Below are 23,915 nucleotides of genomic sequence, written 5' to 3' on the forward strand. Positions count from 1 at the left end.
ATATGCCAATGCCACTAGTCTTTCTAGCAAGGTTTATTGTCTGTGCTGTACAATAAGTGTAATGATAGAGACAGGACTATAAAAAATAACCTAAAAGTATATGAATCAATAGCAAAGTAATACACATGATTCTTTAACCCAAGTGACGCTTATGGACCAACATCAGATTTGTTCAGCATTACAGACTAGAATCTGGTGAATCTGTTCTTAACTATAGAATTTGCTTCATCTTGAGTTTGATTTTTGCTGTTCTTTCAGCTAAAAAGGACAGGGATCTTCCATAGCATTTCCCCTTAGGTCAAAAGCAGATCTAGCCTGAGGTTCATTAGGCATGGAGGTAATGGCAGTGAACATCCTGTCACCAGAAAATGGAAATTACTCTAAAATACCAAACAAGAAAACACTAACAATGTCAGGAAAACTATGCAACTATTAAAAAGACAATTGGACCTCACTTGTAATCCAAAAGTTATCTACAGTGTTATAATGACCTTGGAAAAAAGTGTCTGGTGTATGATACAATCTCAGCAGATTTTCGAATGTAAGGGGTTGTTTGGGTATATGAATGAACATATATATGTCCACACACTTTGGACATAATAATTCTGTGCATTCTTTTAAGTTGAAGAGATAGCATTAGACTGTTGGGCAAATCACGAGAAAAGAGCAATTTAAATCCATTCATCAGATTTAGAAAAGCTTTACTTCAGCAATGATCTGTATTTATGTGTTTAGGTATTTGCCAGCAACCAGATTTCGGTATATGAAGTGGAAAGAGTTTGTGGTTTGGCCAGTTTCTGTACTGAGAAAAGACTGTGCTCTAGACAATGATTTACAGTGTCCAGCTGAAGCTGCTTTAAAAAGTAAACTCAAAATTTAAATTATTAATAACAAAGAGGTGTCTACAAACAATCCATCAATTACTGTTGAATCTCACCAGGACATGAAGCTGGTGTTTTTTAAAAGGACAATTAAAAAATTAAGCAGCATATTTATTTGTATTACATTTAATGTTTATGTAATAGGAAAAGGTTTAAACAGTGAGTACAAAACTATGGTACTACAATTGTGTAAGTCTCATGAAGAAATACTGGTTGTCTCAGTAGTTACAGAAGAAAGAGGCTTTGGAGTTCTTATTCAAAAAACAGTGCAGGACTTCTGAAGATCAGCTTTAAGAACAAGCTAATCACTGTTTCAGCATTCAATTTCAGGAAGTCCTTTCTGGGAGTCTTTCCACTTCATCAGCCATGCTACATGGCAAAGACAGGTGTTTGTACTTAATCAATGCATTTTAGTTATGTTCCAGGTATTCAATTAACAGTACTCATTGCCAGCACATAGTCAGCACAACAGACTATCTCTTGGAACAGCAATGGTCAAAGAATATTGTTCCTGGCTTGTCACCAATTCAATAAATAAATGTCCCCTGCGCCATTCTTTAAATACCCTCATTTTTAAATTAGATTTTGATTTTCTGCTCAGAAATAACTAAACTTCTGTAGAGCCAAAAAAACTTATTTTGCAATTTTGATTTGCATTATCTGTCTTCCTTGTTTTATTTTTGCAACAGGACTGCTAGTCAAGGATAGACTACTTCACAAAATAAAAATTATTTTATTAAGGAAGGTTTCACTATGGGTCAGCTTTGGCTTCTTCTTTTACATTTTTGAAACAGCTTCAAATACATGTATGCTATGCAAAGTTTGAACCAGACAAGAATACTGTAGTTTGTAATAACTCTAACTGGTTAAAGAGAATATGGCCTGAGTGAAAAACTGGTAAAGAGATATTTTCCATAGTTCTTTACAACAGAGACAATGCTGACAGATTAAATGATATATAACTACTCTCATCCAAGGAACCTAAATTGCTCGTATGTAGTATTATCTTATACGTTAAAGCTGTAAAGCCAAAAGCTAATATCAGAGAAATAAATTTTTTTATTATGTGTTTATGCTGTGAATCAATTCTGTGTAACTAAAGAAGATGCAGTCACTGTTTGTATTTACAGTTCCTTTTTCTTTGAAACATTACATCAGTTTAAGAGAAAAGATGGAAAACAGATCAGGTTTAGCCACTGGGCGCTAAGTGTTCATCAGCCCCTGCCTTTGATTTGTCACTGCATTGCTTAAACTTCTTAAGGACAAGCACTTATTTAAAAAGCAGGATATTTAGAAGATATTTAGAAATTGTGCAACAGCTTCTCAAGTCTGCTGCCTGACAATTGGACACTTAAGACATGCAATGAAGCATTCTGCCGCTGCTTTTAACAATTTCTATTTCAGCACTACTATTAAGACAATTGTAATGTCAAAGGTACATATAGCTGGGAATGGGCATCCTCAGGTGTAGAAAAGATTTGAAACATGAAAACAGCAATAAATAGCAATATATAAGCCTGAGGTCTAACAATCCCACCCATTTGCCTCCTAAACCCCAAATTTCAACATGCCATAAAATCAGAGGACACCCAGTAAACTGACCACACTATCACACACTGATATGGTTAACAGTTTCCCTAAGGTAGTGAAGTGCCTCCAGTACCCTCATCCCAGGCAAGTGTTCAGCTCCTTCAGCTTCAGAAAACAGATGACTTTGCTAGTATGTCTTGTAAAATTCTGGTGATGCAGCCAGAAAGCCAAGCACAGAAGTGGGGATAATAGCCAAGAAGGCTCAGCTGCTGATAGTTTCTTCTCAACTCTACCTTTAAGAGCACTATAGTTCTGCCACACTGCGTTTCACTGCCACGTGACAAAAGATGGACAGTCTTCCTCTGGTAGTTTCAGGATAATCATATGACATGTACCTGAAAAACACCATCGGATCGTGAGGCCCATGTTCTCTTCATGACTTCAGGCACACATTCCCACATACTCCGTTAAGTAATTTCAAGATCTTTTTTGGTGGGTTAACTATCAGACCAGTTTGCTTGTCCAGGCCAGCATGACAGACAGTGCTAGACCTGACTCAAGAGAAGCAGTCAGAGGAGGGAACGACGAACAACTTTGCTGACAGACAACTCCCACACAGTTGGGTGGGATGTAAACAAAACCATACTTCAATAGTCTGGACCCAAGCCTGTTAAAACTTTTTTTAGGGTTAAAGAAACTGAGAGACTGCTCTCTCAGTTTATGAAGCACAGTTATGTAAAATTATGCTGAGAGACAAAACCATGCAAAAGCTGTATTGTTGTCTCTGCAATGAGACAATTACACATTAGATACTGAGCTTTAATTATTGAGAACTGCCCACTTAGCAGAGCAACAAGCTCTGAAGAAACAGTTCAACAATAGAAACACAAATACATCTTGATTAGAGCTTTTCCCCATTTTGGAGTTTGGTCAGTCAGGTTGTCATCTGTTCGAGATGCGATGTCTAACAACTTAGATGGTGTGAAAAAGGATAAATCTACTTTACAGACCAAGACTGTGTAGGGGATTAAAAAAAACAAAAACAACAACAACAACAAAAGCACAAACAAAAAAAGTAGCACCTCTGCTCCATTCCTTCTTCTTTGCATCCTATTCATCAAAATCTTTGCATGAAAGTACTTTTCCAGTCCTTTCCCCTTCTCCTGGGGCTTTAACTGCATGAAAGGTCTTAGTACCTCACACAATGAATGCAAAGTGATGCAAGCAATGAGAGAAAGAAATACATCCACTCATGTTTCATTCAGCTTCCAGTAACAGTCCCCTCTCCAACAATTCATCTTACCCTATACTGTGCCCTTGGTTCTCTGAGTCAGGTTTTCCTAGACTCACTACCTGTATACAGAGCTGCATATCTGGACTCCAAAGCCACACGTTGCTACCTTCACAAAAGACTATCCAAAACCAAAACACAGATCAATGTGGCACCTACTTACTGGGCAAGAGAAGTGGTTGTTCCAGATCCAAATGATGCAATCACAAATACCAACACTTTATCCAAAATGTAACCCCTGCTACTTCACAGAATCACAAAATCACAGAATCACAGAATATGCTGAGTTGGAAGGGACCCACAAGGATCATCGAGTCCAACTCTTAGCCATGCAGAGGACCATCTCCAGGAGTCACACCAGGTGTCTGAGAGTGACTATTTCCCTGTGGAGCCTGTTCCAGTGCTCAAGCACCCTCTTGAAGAACCTTTTTCTAATATGCAACCTAAACCTTCCCTGACCTCACTTCAGGCCATTCCCTCAGGTCCTGTCGCAGGTCACCACAGAGAAGATCAGTGTCTGCCCCTCCTCTTCCCCTCACAAGGAACTTGTAGACTGCAATGAGGTCTCCCCTCAATCTCCTCTTCTCCAGGCTGAACAGATCAAGTGATCTCAGCCATTCCTCATATGGCTTCCCCTCAAGGCACTTCACCATTTTTGTTGCCCTCCTTTGGACACTCTCTAATGACTGATATCACAAAACAAAATTTAGACAAGAGCAGCTCAAAGACATTTCCTGAAGACGGGAAACTGAATCCTGAACTGGAAAGAACTTACATGAAATGTACATGGGATCTGACAGGACCCTCCCTGGTCATGTGACCATCAGTCACCACTGCTGTACTTTTGGGAGGATAACTGCACATAAATATCTGTTCCCCAATGTTATGCTTCACTTCTTAAAACACTAATCCTGGTTAAGGAAGTCATTTTAGTTTCCTGTATTAATTACTGCTCTCAAAGACAAACTCCAAGTTTATAAGGGATATCATACCTCAAAAGCCATCCACAGACATATTATATGAGAACCTTACTGAGGCATTCACAGACTATTTTGCCAGATCTGGAGTACTTCCACATACGTCCATAGTTCTCCAACCACAGCAGTATCCACATATATCCTCACACTGTACCTACATATATATTACAATCTGATACCCAGATGTCTGAAAGCTTCATCCCTTGACTTCCCTCCAAGTCAAACTCATACAAATGCCAGAACAGTGTTCCTGCAGTCTCCAGTATGTTAAAAACTAAACACACAGGCAGAGGGGCATGGTTAAAAATATCAGAGAAGTGCATTGCTACCATTATAGACATGGTAAGAGCTGCAGAGACTGACAAAGAAACTGTTTCTGCTAACAGAGAGGTCTAGCTTTTAACTTACAGGGCAGGTTATACGACCTACTGCTTAGTCAAGCAGTAGGTTTGAACTACTTGGACTTTCCAAACACTAGGATTAGCATGGCTGACTTAGCCTTTGATCTTTCTGACATACATGAACTGAGCCCTGTGTAGTTTTTTATTATGCATATGTTTGCATTTGTGTGTTTGCACACATGTTATTCAGGCCCATAAAACAAAGTTTCAATCTGGTTTACAAACACCTCTTCTGGTAATGTGCAACTTCTCTGGCTCTTTCAGTTCTTAAATGTGACTTTGAAGCCACTGCAGGTGGAAGCTATGACTTTACCTCCACATGCACACACATACACACACAGAGATATGATGTGTCATTCTGTAAGCATCCCTAATTTAATGCCACAGCCCTACAGAGCACCTGTTAAAAGTAGTCAAGACTTGCACTTGTTTTGGGAGATTTGCCCTGCTATTTTAAACCCGACAGGTCAGCGAGCAGGTCCAAGGCTCCATTGTTAGTCAAGCATCTGTAGAAATGCTTCTTTCAGGAGAAAAAAAAAAACAAAACAGCTCAGGATGCTCGGTACCCTTTACATCTGCTGCTCAGCTGGAGACACAGTTAAAAGGCCATTAGAAGCACAAGGTGACAGACCTCACAGGCGAGACGAGCTGGAGAGCAATTTGCTGTTTGCATTAGGAGTATCAGCCCTGGCTGCTTCTTTTTGATGAACTGAAAGCAGCTCCTGTCCCCATCCCTGAAAATCAGGGCCAGAACAGGTGGCCAGCAGGTCTCCATCCCAGGGCTGGGGCTGTGCTGCGGAGCCTCTGCATGGGCACTCAGGTTTCACAGTGGCTGGGGTGGGGGCAGGAGCCCTCGTAGCACTATTCATAATCCCTGATTTTGCCCACGGAGTCTGGCTCTGCTGGGCAGGCATCACAGTAGGACCCAAATTGCTGTCACCTGTGCAGTCAGAGGGAACCTCTTCCAGTGCCTCTTTGGCAGCACCTGCCTCCAAATGCTGCGTCTTCTGTATTCCACTATCGCTCAACAGAATAAAGTGCCACTATTTCACTTTGCTGGAAGGAAAAGGTCATGTTAGCCAAAAGAAGCTTGTCAGAGAGAGCTGGTGGTCTTTGTGACAGCCTCCTATAACAAGAACTAAAAATGTTCTTATTAGGGAAGCTTATTTTTTGGATGAATGCAGGAGCTCTAGAGCCATAAGTAGTGAAGAAAGCAAACCTTAGTTTCAGTAGGTTTTAGGCCTTTTTTTACATACATAGGAATAAAGTGCTAAGAATTTTACCAGGCATATGTTTTCCTGCCATCTGCAACACATTTTAAATTCCTTTTGCATCTTGTAATGTATTCTGTCTGTTTAGCGTAATAACTATTCTGCCTTTAAACACCAACCTTTATATGCTGTTCTTAGGAATTTGTGGAGAAGTGTTAATTCTTTTGCACATATTTAAGCTGCTAAAATAATTATGCCTGGTAGCATGAATAGTCAAACCACAGAATGAGGGTTCTCTTCCCAGGGAGATAGCACCCATTAACCAGGTATGAAAGGGGGCATACAGTCATAGTTCACTGGAAAAGTAATTTCATTTTGTTAGTAATGGGAGTGCTGATACTTTGATACCATAATGGAGTTTTAAGCACCAAGCCTGTTATTTCAACTAGAAATTTTAATGTAATTATGCATTTTTACTTTACTAAGCAGAATCAAAGATTAGTATGCATAGTTTTCTTACATATATAGTGGGGAATAAGACAGAGATCTCCAAGTGATACTGCAAGATGCTCAAGTCATTCAAAAGAAATGGCAGGTGGTAGTTTTAAAGACAAATTACCCAGAAAAGCTTTTATTGTTGATCACTTGTTATAAGATTTGTCATTTGCAAGTAATTGTACATTCAGCTGAAACTGACCTTTTATGAGAGCCAAGTGGTAATATAAATGAAATTAATGTATTCTTTATTGCAGTAATATAAAAAGAATAGCCTGAGCTTTTAACATAGTGCTTGACCTCGCTGGTGTCTGAACACCACCTAATCTCAGGAGTATTTCACAACAGCATATGATGAAATAAGTACTAATACAGTATTAGAACACTTTAACACATTAGCACTTAGGAGTGTAGAAAATACTATAGCTTTAGGTATGCTTTTTGATTATAAATCTGACTGACAGCAGGAAAAAAAAGATTATTAGAGATAATATACTGAAATTAATCATTACACGAATTATTAAAGCATTGCCTTTTCTACTTTAAAGTCCCTCTTTCCAAGATACTCAAGCATAAAGTCACATTGGGAAACTCCAGATGCCAAGATTTAAAATTCTCATTCAAAAATGAATTATTTATAAGCATTAAAAACATGCTATTTCTTCTTAAAGGCTCTGATCTTACAAACAGTACCTTTAGGTTTAGATGTGCATACATAAGTTGTATTCCTTTTAATGGCATCAGTCACATACCAACCAGTAAATATGTACAGAAGTGACAGTAAATCCAGGTCTTAGGAAAGCTTACACATCCTCCTAGCTAAATGCATACACCAATTTATTAGCATGCACCATGCACCCACAACAGGAAAATAAGGGAGGCTGTAAGGGGAGGTGATGCTGCAGTTACTGAAATTGCAAACAGAGGTGAGAGGCGGTCACACACAATTTGGAGGATACAAATACAACAGCACTAAAACAAAAAAAAGGATGAAGTTTACATGAAATTCCATGTCCATCTTCATTGCCATCATGTAGATCAGGAGTGAATTAATCTCTAACGGACCAACACGGATTTCACAAGCTGCACAGAATATAGTATTGATTTTAGTAAGGCTATTTTTTTTTTTTTAACACTGCTGAGGCAACCATACAAGGCGCCTATGAATCCTTATCTGCCTCCTGGAGTACAGGTATTTTTTTCACACAGTTCTCAGTGGCAGCAGTAGAGAAACAGTAAAAGAAGGTATTAATGAACAAGTGCTTGGATACAGACTCAGCCAGGAGTATTTTCCGCTATTCATTGCATTTTAGAGCTACTTAAAGGAAAGCAAACCATTCAGAAGGATTATCTTGGACATGGACTAATACCTCAATTGCATGAGTGACTATCGAGGTATTACTATTATTATTATTATTATTATTATTATCATTATAATTATTACCACTTTAGAATTACAAGCAACTGTGATATGTTCGCTAGCTCCCTTTCGTCAACACCTCTGTATTATGCTAGTCTGAAGCCCATTCATCAAAGCACAATTTCAAGTGACTCCTGACCTTCAAAATGAAGGGTTTGCTTCTGCTTTCATTTCAGTTACTTTGACTACGGTGTCTCTGTGTTGCCAGAATCTCACCTCGTTCATCATCTGTGCAGGAGAACAAAGCTCACATACTTCTTACGCAGCATTTAGAATTCAACATCTTTACAGTCGGCCGCTTTACCAGAACACTTCTAGTCTTTCTCTAAATAAACTACTATTCAGTATGTAGTAAAAATCCCCAAACAAAACAAACAAACAAAACCAACAAAAAACAAACCCCAAACAAAACCACAACACGCAAAACCCCCACACCCTTCACCTTTCAGAATCTCTAGAACAACTGAAAGTAGAAAGGCAAAAACAGACACATACATTACTTTAAACAGTCAGAAATTCACTTTCATTCAGAAAACTTTTAGACAAGGGCACACTCCAACTTTAACTTTGATGTTTCATTTTCATGGCTTCCTCTAAGATGATGTAAGTTACTGAAATCATGGTTGGAGTTAAACAACTATTGCTAACAGATATGTGCTATGATTCTTCTCTGTTGTGTTGACTTTCAAATCACAGATTTTCCTACAGCAAAACATTTCCTGCAGAGTCCTCAGGAGCTCCACTAATGCTCATGAATGCTGGGTCACAGCAGCCTCAGTCTCACAGTAGAATTCTTCTTCACATGCAGGATACTCCACAGCAGCTCTCAGAAAGGGCAGATTTTACAAGGACAGCCAAGCTTACACTGCAAGCTCCTACTACCAACCCTGCACATGACTGATGCACAGAATCAAGCCCACAGCAGCATATTATGTATACTTCAAATTTTCTTCCTCTCTCCATTCCCAGGCAAAGTCCTTTATTAAGGACTTACTCTGACAACCTATATTGGAAAACAACTTTATATACTGTACTCTGATGCAAGTAAGGACTTACTCTGACAACCTATATTGGAAAACAACTTTATATACTGTACTCTAATGCAAGTCACAGCACCAGAACTTGGCGATCAGACAAGATGTCAGACGCAGCAGGTTGATTACAAACAAGTTCTGTATAATTACATTGAACAATTTAGCATTGATGTAAAAGTACAGCGAACAAGTGTAGTGACATTACTACCAACTTCAGTGTATTTCATGTGCAACAAAATACTGGAGGAAAACCTTGCCTTAGGATGCAAAAACTGACAGTTTTTTTAATTTGTAACTTCTACATTCTCTGTTCAAAAGTGACAGTATAAATAATGTCACAGAAGTTGTCTAACAAGTCTTCTCTTGCAGCTCCATTCACAGAGAGACACCTCTGTGTCCATAGCCTTTCTAACTTAAACAGATTCTTCAGCTCTTTACATCAGTACATAAACACTTTGCATCAGTACGTACGTACTACACCTTCAGTTTATTCATTTCAGTAGTCCTAGCTATAAATGCCAACTGAAAACATTTGACTAATGTTAAATCAAACACCCAAACCACGCTGTCCACTACTGTTTGTCATATTATCAAGGCATTAAGGCAAAATCTTTTGAAAACATAATGTTTTTTCAGAAATATGACATTCATTAAAGTTCTCTGAACTCCTTTGAAACGAGGCCTTTGACAGATTACACTTCTTTTGTAACAGTAACAAATTGCTTCCTTAACCACAACAGTAAGGTAGAAAAAGACAAAATGGGGAAAAAAAAAAAAAGAAAAAAGAATCTGAAACTTGTACATTGATTGCTTTAACTAAATTTCCAACCATGCACCAGGTCACAAACACATAGCTTTCACATTAACAAGAGTCCATGCTGCATGAACAGTTTTTACACAACCTCTCAGAAACGTACAAGAAGAGCAGACTCCGAAACACACCTTAAAGCAGTCCTAGTCTTCCAACAACTGAGTAACTTGAACAGCTACAAACAGAACTGCTCAAAAGTTGATACACCAAATAGTAACAAGGCAGATAAACCACAAAGAAAACAAACAACTTCAATAGGAAGCTCAGAAAAAATTACTCATACCTCTGTAAATCATGTACTTCTTAATCATAAAAGTAGATATTACTTATGAAACTTAGCAGGAAACCACTGAGTAATTTTGGATTGAACTACTACTAAATATTTAATTACTCTGAGTCTTTGTATATTGATACATGTCAACAAAAACATGCAAATGCTGGACTTACTTAAAAATTGCATGTCAACTTTGCATGGTACATTCAGAAAATATATGAGACAATAAAACTTCTCTGTGAGCTGAAAGCAACAAGTGTTTAACCAAAGTTAATAGAAATTTACTGGATTTCCTTTTTTACTGAGAGAGAACATATCCTTCCACCTTGTTTCAAAGGAACTGGTGTAATAGTTAGCAAAGGGAAAGCCTGACTGCATATTCAAAGGATCTGTGGCTCACAGGAGAGATTTCATGATTTCAAATAACTGATGAGCAACCTGAAAATAAATGAAAGGAAAAAGCACAGAAAGATCAGAGAATTGGTAAGCCTGAGGAATGAAGGTGCCTGTGGAATAGTTACACCCACAGGCCCTTTACTCTCCTGCCCTGTCCTAAAGCGCATCAGTGGGTCCCAACGTGGTTGAGCAGAGATCTGGTCTGTTCTGCATTGGCAACACGGAACAACCTTCCCCGTATCTTTGTGAACTACAGCCTCGCTGTCCTGAGATTTTCCACATTTATCATTCCTCACGTAAAGTGCTAAATACTGTACAGTGAATAACTGTGGTGTTATTTCACCTCAAGGAATATAAATCTACTGCTTCCAACTTTGAAAAGGAAACGAGCAAACCAAGGAGCATCTAATTCACTCTACAAATAGCAGGACCTAACAGCAAAGTGCCAGTGGCAAAGCATAAACCTTTCTTGAGGGCTCAAGCAGTCCGATTTAAGAAGCCCCAGCTCATGTCTTCCCATATAATTTCTCTCTTTTTTTGTGGTGCTCTCCGATTGCTAAAGGATTATCGGCCCCGGACGTATTTTTGTGATAAGGTTGTAGGGAAAAGCATGGAAATAAAATTACAACAAAAAACATTCCCACCTTCGTAGGCGGATTGAGATATAACCTGTTGTAGGCATGTTTCAGCAGACGGAAGAGCCATGTAACAGGCTGCCCGAGCTCCGGGGCGGCGGAGAGGGTGTGTATGTACGTGAGTGGGTGCCTCTCCCCGGCAGCCGGTGCCTCTGCTCCATCGGGGCTGCGGCGGAGGCGCCCGGCGGCGCCTCCAAGGGGCGACCCGCCCGGTCCGGGGCCGCGGCGGGGTGCGGGAGGGGAGCAGGACTGCCTTCCTCACTCTCCTCCTCCTCTTCCTCAGCCTCCCGCACTCCCTGTGTCCGCGGGCAGGGGGCAAAGTTATTCGCCCGCACAGGGCGGCAGCGGAGGCAGCCGGCACTGCGGACCCGCCTGCTGCCACTCGCCGCCCGGCTGCAACTCTCAAGAAGTTTCTGCCGGCGAGCAGAACCGCGGCTGAGCTTGCCCGCGTCGCCCTCGCTCTCCTTCCTTTTTTTTTTCTTTTTTTTTTTTTTTTACCCCCCACCCCCTTAGTTTCTGTGTTTATTTAACCATTATTTACACACGCACAAGCTCCGCCGGGAACCCCCGGGTGCCACCCGGGTCGGCAGAGCCGCTCCGCTCCGCGCACACCCCCCGCGACCGCCGGCCGCGCTCCCGCGGCGGTGCGCGCAGCTCGGCGGCGGCGGCGGCCGCGACAGCGCCGTCCCCGGTCCGCGGCCCCCGCCCCGCCCGCGCCCCGCAGCCGCGGCCCCTTCCTTACCTGCGATCTCCTGGTAGGGCACGCTGGCCAGGCTGAAGCCCTTGGCGCTGTACGCCTGCCGCACCTCGCCGCAGCTCCGCGCCTTGCCCTCGGCCCCCGCGGCCGGCAGCACTAGCAGCACCAGCAGCAGCAGCGGCGGCGGCGGCCCCGGCAGCAGCGGCCCCGGCAGGGCGCAGCGCCGCGCAGCCCCCCGCGCCGCCGGCATGGCGCGGCGCGCAACTCCCGCGCGGCGCGCAAGTCCCGCGCCGCCGCCTCCAGCGCCCCGCCGCGCCTCCGCCGCGCCCCCCGGCTGCGGGGGCGGCTGCCCGGGAGCCCCCTGGCCGCCCAGGCAAACTTTTGCGAGGTGGGGAGGAGATGGGCGCGCACACACACACATGCGCGCACGGCGGGGGCAGGAGAGCGGTAGCCTCGTCCCCCCCCGGCTCCTTCTCCGAAAGCCAAAAGCAAAGCGCTCGCCCCACGCCAAAAAAAAAAAAAAAAGGAAAAAGAAAAAAACCCAAACAAACAAACAAAAAAAAGCCACAGCCAGAAACCCCAAACCAAAAAATAAAAAGGAAAAGGAAAAAAAGAGGGCAAAAATCTGGCTGTAGGTTGTGAAGATTGAAACCGCGGGCGCGTTGCTGCGATCGGAGTCCCGGGGCAGCAGCAGCGAGACCGTCCACGGAGCTGTGCCTGCCGCCTCTGCCAGGCTGGATGGAGGTGGTGGGAAAGGCAGTCGGCGTGGGGATGGACTGGACAGCGGCTCGGAGCGTGCCTGTGTGCCTCTGTGTGTGTGTCTGTGTGTGTGGTGTGCGTGCGTGTGGTGCTCTGAATGCGTGTGCCTGTATTTACGGGAGCTGGGGAAACCTCTGCTCCGCACAGCGCTGGAGCAGCCTCCGGAGCCAGGCAGGGAGAAATCCTGGAGACAAGACACAGCAAGGGAGAGCCGCACACACACACACACACACACAACACACATACACACATCAGACACACACACACACACACACAGAGAGAGAGACAGAGAGAGAGAGAGAGAGAGAGAAACGTGCTACACATTGCATCGCCGAAATCCAGGAGCAGAAAGCAAATCCTGGCGTGGATCGCTGTTTGCTGGCAGAAGGAAGGAAAAGCACCCTCAAACCCCGAAAACTTCCTCCTCACCAGGAATCCATCTGCTCCTAGCCACAAAATTACAAATTGCCTGCTAGCGAGAAGTCAGAAAAATAGACTCCTCGGCGGTATTGCCAGGTTGGAGTGAGCACTTTAAATACTTTTTTCCATTAATTATTATTTGTTGCACACATAAATACCTGAGTTGACGAGCTAGAAGGAGGATTAGTCCATTGTCTAAAGCAGAGAGTAGGAAAGATGTTTCTGTGCATCGCACAATGAATGAGGAAATAAGAAAGACAGCCCTTGACCCGGATAATTCCTGACAGCCTAGGAGAGGAGAGCATGGGAACAAACACATAAATTTCCTTTCTGCAAATATGCATCTTCAAAGACTTGAATAGGGGAAGTGAAGAAAACTCCTGCAAGGTAAATTCAGTCTCTGCTCAGGGACAGAGAAAAATATTCTGTTAAGTATTTGATAGCAAAATCTAAACTTACAGTTTTAAAAGATTGATTGCAATGCTTTTTATGAGTACTGTAGAGAAGTACAACATCTTGTCCAAAACACAAGAGAGAGGTGTCAGATCCAGGATGAAGTGAAGAAGGCCAACAGAAGAGTTAAAAGACCATGAACTTGAAGACTCACTTATCACTGAGGAGCAACAGAGCAATATCATGACACTATCATAATTCAAGATGCATTCAAATTAGACTAAAATTATTAAGTGCCAATACTGCTGCAGTCTCACATTAACTGCAGTGTTAATTTTGGGTCTGGGTCAGTGTAGGCAGCGTGGTTCCACCTGACCCTGTGTGTTCCTCTGCCTGTTTTACCTCTCTCACATTGTTATTCCTTCTGCTTCCCTCCCTTTTTCCCCACCTGAGTGATGATGCTCTGACACTGCTTGTTTATACAGCAGATAAAAAGTTCATGTGTGCAGTCCTTGTTCTCCCTTTTCCTACCAAAGTTTCCATGTGTAGAGGGTTGGCTGGGTGAGGGGGCTAGTGTGGGAAAGGAAGGGGTGGGTGAGCAGTGAGTCTTATTGGAGTACTGCAATCTGGTCAGAAAGATTGGGTTATCACCTGTCCCTCTAACCTTCCCCTAAGGTGAGATGTTCCTAGGGCACCAGTGCCAGACCCCCCAGTGAGATCGGTTTGGGAGAGAGGTTACTGAAAGAAGGATGTTTCTTTCTTTTCTCCAAGTCCGCAAGCCATTTAAAGCTCCAAAGACTTGCTAGCTTGAAAGGTTTAATCATATACCACAGTTCTTCCTAGGACTAGTTTTGGGGGAGTGGTGGGCTGGTGCATTGGTATTGTAACAGTGTCAAGTGATATAACCGACCCTCTTCTCCCAGAGGATGGGGTGGAAGACGACCCTGCTTTAGCAACCCACAGATAGAGAACTCAATATCTTATCAGCCCACTACAAATAACAAGCTGTTAGTACATGTTGGTGCCCTGTATTAGAGAAAAGTTAGACAAGGTTTGTGTAATTACTGTGTGGAAAAGTTTTGACAGATCTATATGTAAGTCTCACTGTGTGTAAGATACATGTAAGATATACACAGTTCACCCAAAGATAGGATCTGAAGGGTGTTACAAATGTTACACATACCTCATTTCTTCTGATTGCTCTAACTTTCCTCTATGTTGTGGTCAAAGCAGAACATTAGCTTACCACATATCAAGCATGACAGACTTCCCCACAATCCAATCTTCTTCAACCCACAGGAAAATTAGTGTCGCGGGTCTGAAAAGCTTAGACAAAGTTATTAAAAAGCCTTGCTGGTGAGTCTAGAGTTACAGAAAGGACTTCCTTGCTTTCTAAACTCCTTCTCAGAGAAAGGTTTAGGTGTGGCTGAATACTATCTTAGCCTCGGACTGTGTTAACAGTTTAAATTTAAAGGAATTATAGAAGTATGATTAAACCACTTTGTTCCACAGGTTTTAATGACTGGCAAAATGAGAATATTTATATAAAATGAATAATTTATTTTATACAAATGATCAGACAAAATATCTTAATCAGAACTATTTACTACACAATATAAACACTAAAAATATACTACTAGAGTATAATATAGCATAAAATAATATAGTGCACTGTAATAAAACATTATTGAAGCAGTTATATTAAAGCTAGCAAAAAGTAATAATTATTGAGTAGATATCTGGTGTAACTCACCCATACCAAAGCTCATGAGATCTATTTCTCTCAACCTTGGAGGGCATCCCCAGCCAAGGGAGGAATTTCCACACATACACCCTAAGAAGGGTTATGTTAGATGAACCTGACTGTATGCAAGGGTACTGGACTTTTATAGTATAAAGTGATTGACTGGTAGTCATAGATCTACAAACCAGCAGACTAGCTTATCTGTCAAATCCCGTTTCAATAGCAGGATGTGTATTCGAAGTCTGGTGAACCAGGATGGTCTTAGCATACTTTAACACCAAGACAGCACCCTGGCACCAGCAGTGCATTGGATTGGATTTTAGGTCTTATGAGGGGTAGGCTCTCCTGCCACAGTTAGTTGACACAGATTCAAAAATGCAAATATGAAAATCATCAAACTGGTTTGAAGTGCAAAAATCATTGTAAAATAGTAAAGAAGATTCTGTGGTTAGCTCAGGAGTGTCTCTAGGTAATTGTTTTTTTAGGAAAAAGTAAATTTGCCAGAAAAAAAAAAAGGGGGTTATTCACCCCTGCTTTTTTAGCAAATACCCATTGAATTCATACCATTGTTAGTATGATTAACATTTTCACATAAGACAATGACAGCATGATATAACCTTTATATACCATGGGAAACTTGCTATGGGAAAATCAGGGTCATTCCACTCTTGAATCCTGCCTCAGATGTAAGTGGCCTGAACAGCCAATTGTGTTGTAGTCCTGCATGTGGAAGGAATGCCTGACCCTCCCAAGAGCTCACTTTTAAACACAGGTATTTCTAGGTTTCAACAAATTTCCTACTCATCACATGGGAGAATCATTGTGTGTTCTCAGTACATATGCAATTAATTTTCTACAAAGTGGAAGAGGTCCAAAGAAAGCCCAAGTCGAAAAGCACTCTAAGCCAGTGGCTTTCACAATCCCTTAGAAACATAACACCTTCTGCCAGGCACATCATAGATATGAGACAAAAGCTCTCCTATTTCAGGACTCACACTATGAGGCTATTTGAGGTGGTCACACCAAACACATCCTCTTCCAGCTGGACATGATAAAAAAAAAACCAAACAAAAAACAATTCTGCTTCCCAACCCATCAAAAGTCCTCTAATTTTTTTTTCAAGTCCTCCTTCCTCCTCGTTAACATGGTGATTAGTGTCTCCCAGGCTAAAGTGTTCTCTGGCAGAGATGGACTTGATTTTGAGTTGCTGCACATCAGTGAGGGCTCAAACCTCTAAGTTGTTGGGTAAAAGGCTGGTTTTTCCTACATCAATTTTGGGAAGGAACCTTTTCAACAACTCAATTTGTTTGCATAAGTACAAACCAGATTTTTTTTATTTTAGTTATCTGCAATATTGTAATCACCAGGGAAAGTTTTGTGGGTTTTGTATTTCTGAGGAAAGATATAATAGCACTTGAAAATAAATTTTTAATGTTTTTCTTACTTGGCAGGTAGACTGAAAATCAGTCATTTACCTGCTTGGAGAGCCCCCCTCTTTAAACACAGTCAATGTAGTAACATAGATGATTACCTAGAAAGAAGACTTTGCAATGCAGACTTGCTGGCCAAATTTACCACAAGCAGGCTTTTTTTCCCCAAGTTATTCCAAATATGTATTCACTCATGTCAAGTTCTACTGATTGATTTTTTTTTGCAAAAGTTTTCCTAAATATCTCTCAAAAATATGGAATATAAATTATTTTTAGCCTTTGTTTCCAAATACTTGTATAAAAAATTAATTACAAGTAATGATTCACACCCAATCATAAAAAAAATATCATCAATAGAAAGTGGAGTAGCATCCAGTGTTAATTCCTCCAACCATTGGAACAATCTACCCATGGCTGAGACACTTCTACGGTGTTCAGTAAAGGATCTATAGAATCTCTAAACAATAAGGGCAAAAATAAATGTTGAATTGCTACATCATTTGCCAAGTAGCCATCATCTTGAGCTCTGAATGATTCAAGGATATGGTGGAAAAACCCATGATTACAGATCTTAAACATTATAATGGGTAGTACATAAGCATGAGATTGAGATTGTGCAAGGAAGTTTGGCTCATTTTTTTCATGTTTTTGAGTTATTTCACTTTGGAAACAGGATAAATGATGTTACTTTGAAAGATACACTGATTTATTTTCAGGTGTTATCAAAAAACTCTCCTTGTTGTCATGGGTATTAAGGGGACTGCATAGACAAAAGCATCTTTCACCTGACTAGACAATAAAGCTTTAGTAAATGTCAAAATGCTCTATAACTCAACTTCACAAGAACGAGAAGCTGATTTCTTAATTCTCTATTAAACCTATGCACTCCACAAGTTTGCAGCTTACACATAATGGATTTCACAGGTTGAGGAAATAATTTCACAGGTTGAGGTGAGATTCTCAGATGTCCAATAGAATTATTCTTGGTGAAGTGCCTCTGATGTTCCAGCTCTTTCTGCAGGCAGAGGACTGCTTCGGTGCAATTAGCCCCTGTACACACCACTGGGCCCTACAACACTTCAGAAGCTGTAGCTCTGGGGGTGGGAGGGATGGGAGGATCCTGCCTTCATTTCAGGGGGATTTCCATCCTCACAGAAATTATTCTTTTCCTACGTGTGTCTTTAAAAGCCCAGAAATGGTTAATTGCATGGTGATGAGGTAACGCTCTAAATGCAACTGAACTATGAGTTTGTCCCAGCAAAACTTTTCAGAGAGCAGTTCAATGAAAGTGTATATTGCAGCATCAAAGGTGCCTTTTAACTCGTTTTTATGTTGTGTCCAGAGCCTTCTTAAAAAAACTTTCTCCACACAGCACAGACTGCTCTTCCATATCATTGTATGCTAGGAAGGAGAAACTGTGGGTTTTTTAATTTGTACTGAATGGTGTTTGCAGCAAAATTAATGCAAAGTCAAGTTCTTTTCAAAAAGTGAGCTCTAGAGGCACAGGTGTGAAGAACTCATCTTGCTCTTGAAGTTGCACTCAAAAATAAAATTGTCAACACAGCTGCTAGGTAACTCCTCTTAGAAAAAGTTTTCAGACTCATGACCAAGAAAACAGACCTGATAAATATACAGAATAATGAAATACAACTAGCTTTCTTTCCTCTGAAAATTTTCAGAGACAGAAGGTAAAAAAATGATCGAAGATTCCATATGCTCAGTTAGGCATAATACAGGAGGCTTAGGCTCCCATAAAAAAGGTTTATAAGTTGTAATCAGTGATGTCCTATTAATTATAAGCAGGAGTGGTACTCTTGAAATCTGCAGGCTATGTTATTTTGGGCAAATAGCAGCTTTTTATCTTAGCTGTTCATTTTATGAAACCTTTTGCGAACGAATGCTACAAGTTTATGCGTAGCAACTGAATGGGTAAGTTGAAATACCTGGGCTTTGCAGCAGCAGTACCTGAAAGCTGGACAGAACCATTGCTCCTTTTATGTGAGGATTACAGCAAATAGTGCGGGGGTTTTGTTCATAAAAATAATTTTAAAACCCATATTTTTTTATCTATTTATTTAAGGCATTGTCATTTATTTAATCTGCCCATTTTAAATAAAAACAATGGACAACAGTGGCATTATCTCTCAAATGAAATATCTGCAGTTTGTATTTCCTTAGAAATTGCCTGTTCAATAAAACAGGGTGAAAATGAAATTATTTTTAAATCATACCTATTCATTACGATAAACAGTGAAACCATCAAAGTGTACATACATAGACAAGTTCTGTACTTATGTTCAATTTCACTGAAGTCCAAAACATTTTTAAAACTTGAGTAAATGTTGGGAAAGTTCCAAAATCCAACTATTTATACATCTGTGACCAAGGAGTAGCATTTTAAATATTACGTACTGCTTTTTTTTGCCATTATGATGCTATCCTTCTAAGTGACTGGTCTCCAGCTCAGACAGCATTTTGACATTATACTAGATCTTTCAAGACCAAATGCCATTTTTCATAAGAACAAATATGTAAAAGATTTCATTTTCAAACATGTACTTTTATGTGTCTCCTCCTCTCTAGTTATTCCATAAATAAGATACCACATCTGTTCTGATTATAAACCATACAAGAATATTACCTTAAAGATTCCCAGAAATGGCTAAGCATCTTTTTATCCTTGCTTTCCTGCACCACCTACTATCAGTAGAGAATAACAATTGAATTAAAAAAGCACTTGATATACAAAGTCAAAGTGTTAATTTCCAAACAGCATTTACATGGTAAATTAATATTTTTGAGAAACATTATTTACTTTTAAACATGTATATTAAGATACTGAACTACAGGGTGTACTGAAGCAGTACTAGAGTTGATAATATTCAATATGCAATACATTAGCACTGGAAAAAATCAGTTTTATTTACATCATAGTCCTGAGTAATGCAAAAACCCATAGATGTCCATTGGTGACAATTTTCATTCATATCTTATCAAGTTGCATCATTCTGTTCAGCTGGAAGTTGATGCAATACTATGCAATAGACAGAACATGGACATTATTTCCGGTAGAAAATACAGCATAATATATGCATTAAAGCTGTGAATGTAAGGTTTATAGTTTTTAAATTACCATTTCCAAGCAATGTGTTTAAAAGTATATGATATGTTCTCTGACAAAGATCAAAGGGTTTAATATATTTTGTAAATTACAGCTATAATGATTGCATTTGCAAAAGCTGTAATTTACTGGTCTATTTCCATAATGAATGGAGTCCTAACGAGTCACACAAGTTTACATTTAGCAAAAATACAGGACATCTTAGACTTGACATAGAATATGCATTATGATAATAGTTGTGACTTTATTGGAGAATAAATTTTCTTTTTATTTCTTGGCATGTTTACCCTGTCAGCTTCTTGGATTTTTTAGTTTTCTAAAACAAAATATCTTTTAGGAATATCAGTGAAAGAAATGTGGGAGGAGGTTGCAGTAGAGTTCCTGAACACACACATACGTGTACTGGAAGGGTGATAGAGAAGAAAAGGCACATTCTTAGGTAAAGACAGGAAAGAAACCTCTTATGAGGATTAAAGGAAAATACATCTCAGGCACAGTTATCTAATTTCATTTTTCTCGGTACTCTAAATAGAATGATGTCATCACCTTCTTGTCAGGGGTGGGAATGACATGCCTAATAATCAAAATAGAATATTGTGTAGCATGTAAAAGAACTGATAATACTGTCTCTTTCCTGTGGATATTTAATACAGATTTACATGTGTTCATGGAGAGTCTAGGCAAAATAATGGAAAAGAAATTATCTGAGAATTGCTAAATACACCGTTGATTTCTGGCTCAGCAATACCTTGAGCAACCAAATGCTCAAGATGACAGGTTATCTCTAGAAATTTGTCCTTTTCTATACGTTCAATTAGCATGTGTTTTGGGCCACTTTGTTGGAGAAGGAACAGCCTGCAAGTTCTACCCTTTGGGCAAAGCCAATATGACCATGCAGATGTTATACTCTTAATTTGGCTTTGATTTTATGTACATAGAACAGAAGGTAACCTAAATATAAAGTAAATGCTTATCTCTTTGGATCTGCAAAAAGATAACCAGTTTCTAAAGTGCCTTTGATGAATTCAGATCTCCAGCAGAAAGCAGTACAGACCCCTCCCTAAATATGCATGCCTTGTAAATCCATCATAAACCTCCAGCCTACCAACCACACCATGTAAGTGCTACAGAGATTGTCAAAACCTGTCTTTTTTCCACTTTCCACAGTCAAGGCAGTTGACAGGAATTACCATATTTTACAAAATCACTGGCTGGACAAATACTGTCACTTCCTTCTAAAAGAATGTTTTACTTCACTGAAAAGGAGTTCCTCCATACCATCCCTCCTTTTCGGTAAGTACTCCTGACTTAGCAAGAAGTGGTATTCCATGGCAGGGAAACTTTCCTAAGTCCCGGCAGTATTTTCTAGTTTGATTCAACACAGTTTATGGCCATTTGAACTTTAAATGGCAAAACTCAGAAGATTTTATTAATCTCAGTGTAAAAGTCCTAGTTTTGGGGTTTTTTCTATCCTTTACACTAAATTCCACATAAGTAATTGAATAAAAGGATCTTCTTTCCTAAGTAAAGATCACAGAATCTCTCTTCTATATTTATCTGCACACTATTCAGACAAACAACCTTATATTCCTGTTCAGCAAGCTACAAATCCAAGCTTAGGGAGAAAAAAAAAATCTTTTTTTTGTGAGATGTTTACCCCACTTTCTTCACAAAACTTTTTACAGAATTTACAAAGAAAAGGAGTATATTCTTTTAACAACACTCATGTTCAGGGAGTTCTCTTGATTTACAATTTTGATACAGAAAAATCAGTTATGGGTCCTTATTCAATCTGTCCTTATTCAATTCTTTGTTGGTTAATTTAGTGGCAGCTAGCTTTTCCTCTACTACTTCAGTGCTGCTTTGTAGATCCCAGCATTACCTTTACTTCTTCTGTGAAAGTTAGATATTGCATTCAACCTCCCTCTTATCTTCAGACAGTAGCTGGCTTTAATTATAAAATGTGTATTTGTTAAACAACTCAGAGGTTTTACTTTTATTTCTAGGCACACAAGTTTTAGGAGGATACCTTTGTCATTGAGATTATTTTCATTACCCCCACATGAACTCTTCATCAAAATGCTATGGTTATCTTTCTTTGTACTTTTCACCTCTGTCAGTAAAATTATCATTAGTATAATCCTATCACCAACTCTCTTTTTTTTTCTGAAAGCTCAGAGTCTTAATGTTAAGATTTCAAAAAAGTGCTGCGAGTGGTAAGGGCAGGAGTTTATTTGCAGAAAGGAAGAAGAAAAAAAAGGAGGGACACTTTGTTTTCCCACTGCAGTTTCCTCTGCAGCAACTACAAATTGCATCCCTTAAAAATAAATCAGTTCCAAAGCAGATAAAACACAGATACTGTGGGAACTCAGCAAACAAAGGAGCGCATATTTGTGTAGGATCCAACAGTCTACCTGCTCCTTATGGATGGTTTGTTCCCCAGTGATTCCTAAGGAGCATAACACCCCACGGGCATGTAAGGCAGCATGGCAGATGGCCAGTTGCCTCCAGGCAGCCTTTGCAAGACCTTTTGCATAACCTGACAAGGCACAGATAACGGGCTAACACATTTCAGTGATCTGATAAAGTCTTAGGGTGACGTCTTTTGAAAACAAGCTTGTTCCCTGCCTTCCCTAGAAAAGAGAAAGTGTTGAAGTCTGGAAGTCAGTGGCTGAGAAGTCACTTTCAGCCTCAAATCTTTGAAAATAAGTTTCTCTGCCGAGTCAGAAAGTCAGGTATCAATTCATCTAGAATAAAGAGAAAAAAATATAAAAGACATTTTTCTGTGTTATCTGCAATTCCAGTGGGAGTTTTGTATATGAAGATTACTGAATATGCAGAAGATCAGTAAGCCTATTTGTACTGATTTCCACCATTGCTAGAAAAAAACCCCTTGGAATTCTTGCACTTTAGTATTTCTATTTTCAGTAGTGGTGGGATCAGATAACTTTTTGAGGTCCCTTCTAACATAGATTATTCAATAACTCTGAGTCCTCAATGTGATACTACGGATTCTTGGGTGAGAAATAAAGTTAAAAAAAATTTCTGAAAAGAACTTGGCACCCAGCTCCAGCTTGCTTTCTGGTTTCCTAGGATTGGTCTCAGCTATTGGAGTCATGAGCAAGACAGCACTGACTCCTGTCTTGTGGCTTGTCAAACTGGAATGATGAAACAGGCTTGGGATGACTGAAACTGGGATATACTTTTTTGAGCCTGAGCAGAAGAGCAGCACTGTGATGTCTACACCTTGAATACAGTCTTTTTTTCTTTCAGAATATTTTTGTTGGCTCCTGTTGTCTTTCAGTGCATGTGTAGTGACTGGATTCCTCTCAGCTCAAGAAAAAGTATTAGTTCATACTCTTACTATATTTCTTTAATAAGCATGTTTTTCTGTCTACCTGAAATGGCTTCCTGATGCTTGTTTTCACTCTAAAATCCTTATAAATTATATAAAAATAAATATTTGCTAAATACGCAGTTGACAAAACTCACAATTCTTAGAGTGCCTTTGGAGGCCTTCTTAGAAACCACAGGTATCCTAATGTGCTGAATGTGAACCTTGGTATCTTGGCACATACACCATACAGATCCTTTTGTAAATCTGATTTGCCATGATTTCAAGGGAAGAGCTACAGAGTAGTCTCGTGATGCTTTTCCTACATCATGTACTTATTTTGAAATGCAAAGCTCAAAACCCTAGCAAAGCTCTTCCAAAAACAGTGAGTTAAAAAAAAAAGGTATTAAACTGCCCTGGTCTCAGTAGAACTATTGCAATTGATTTCCTCCCAAATACTATCTCTGCTTGTAATTTACTAGATGTATGCAAATTGCATATGTTTAAATGGATGTGCTAAATGTTGCATAGTTGGTCTAGTCATGTGCAGTAGGTTGCATTTAGATGCACGTAGACTATCCGTGTGCAGAGTCCTTTTGTCTAGATTTCAGATTGGGTTTACTGAAGTCTTATCACTCCAGCTGCTGAAAAATTCCAGATA

General features: G+C 40.0%; 1 protein-coding gene across 1 annotated transcript in view; it reads right to left on the reverse strand.

Moving 5' to 3' along the window:
• GPC6 (glypican 6) overlaps positions 1–12,474 on the reverse strand; it is a 755,565-nt gene extending 743,091 nt beyond the window's left edge. The window contains exon 1 of the mRNA XM_051779729.1: positions 12,099–12,474. Coding sequence (XP_051635689.1) covers positions 12,099–12,474 — 376 coding nt within the window. The remainder of the gene's footprint in view (positions 1–12,098) is intronic.
• Positions 12,475–23,915: the final 11,441 nt, after the last annotated feature.

This window comes from Manacus candei, unplaced genomic scaffold, assembly GCF_025592945.1.
Source record: "Manacus candei isolate 608988 ecotype Guabito, Panama unplaced genomic scaffold, ASM2559294v1 h1tg000014l, whole genome shotgun sequence".
NCBI lineage: Eukaryota > Metazoa > Chordata > Aves > Passeriformes > Pipridae > Manacus > Manacus candei.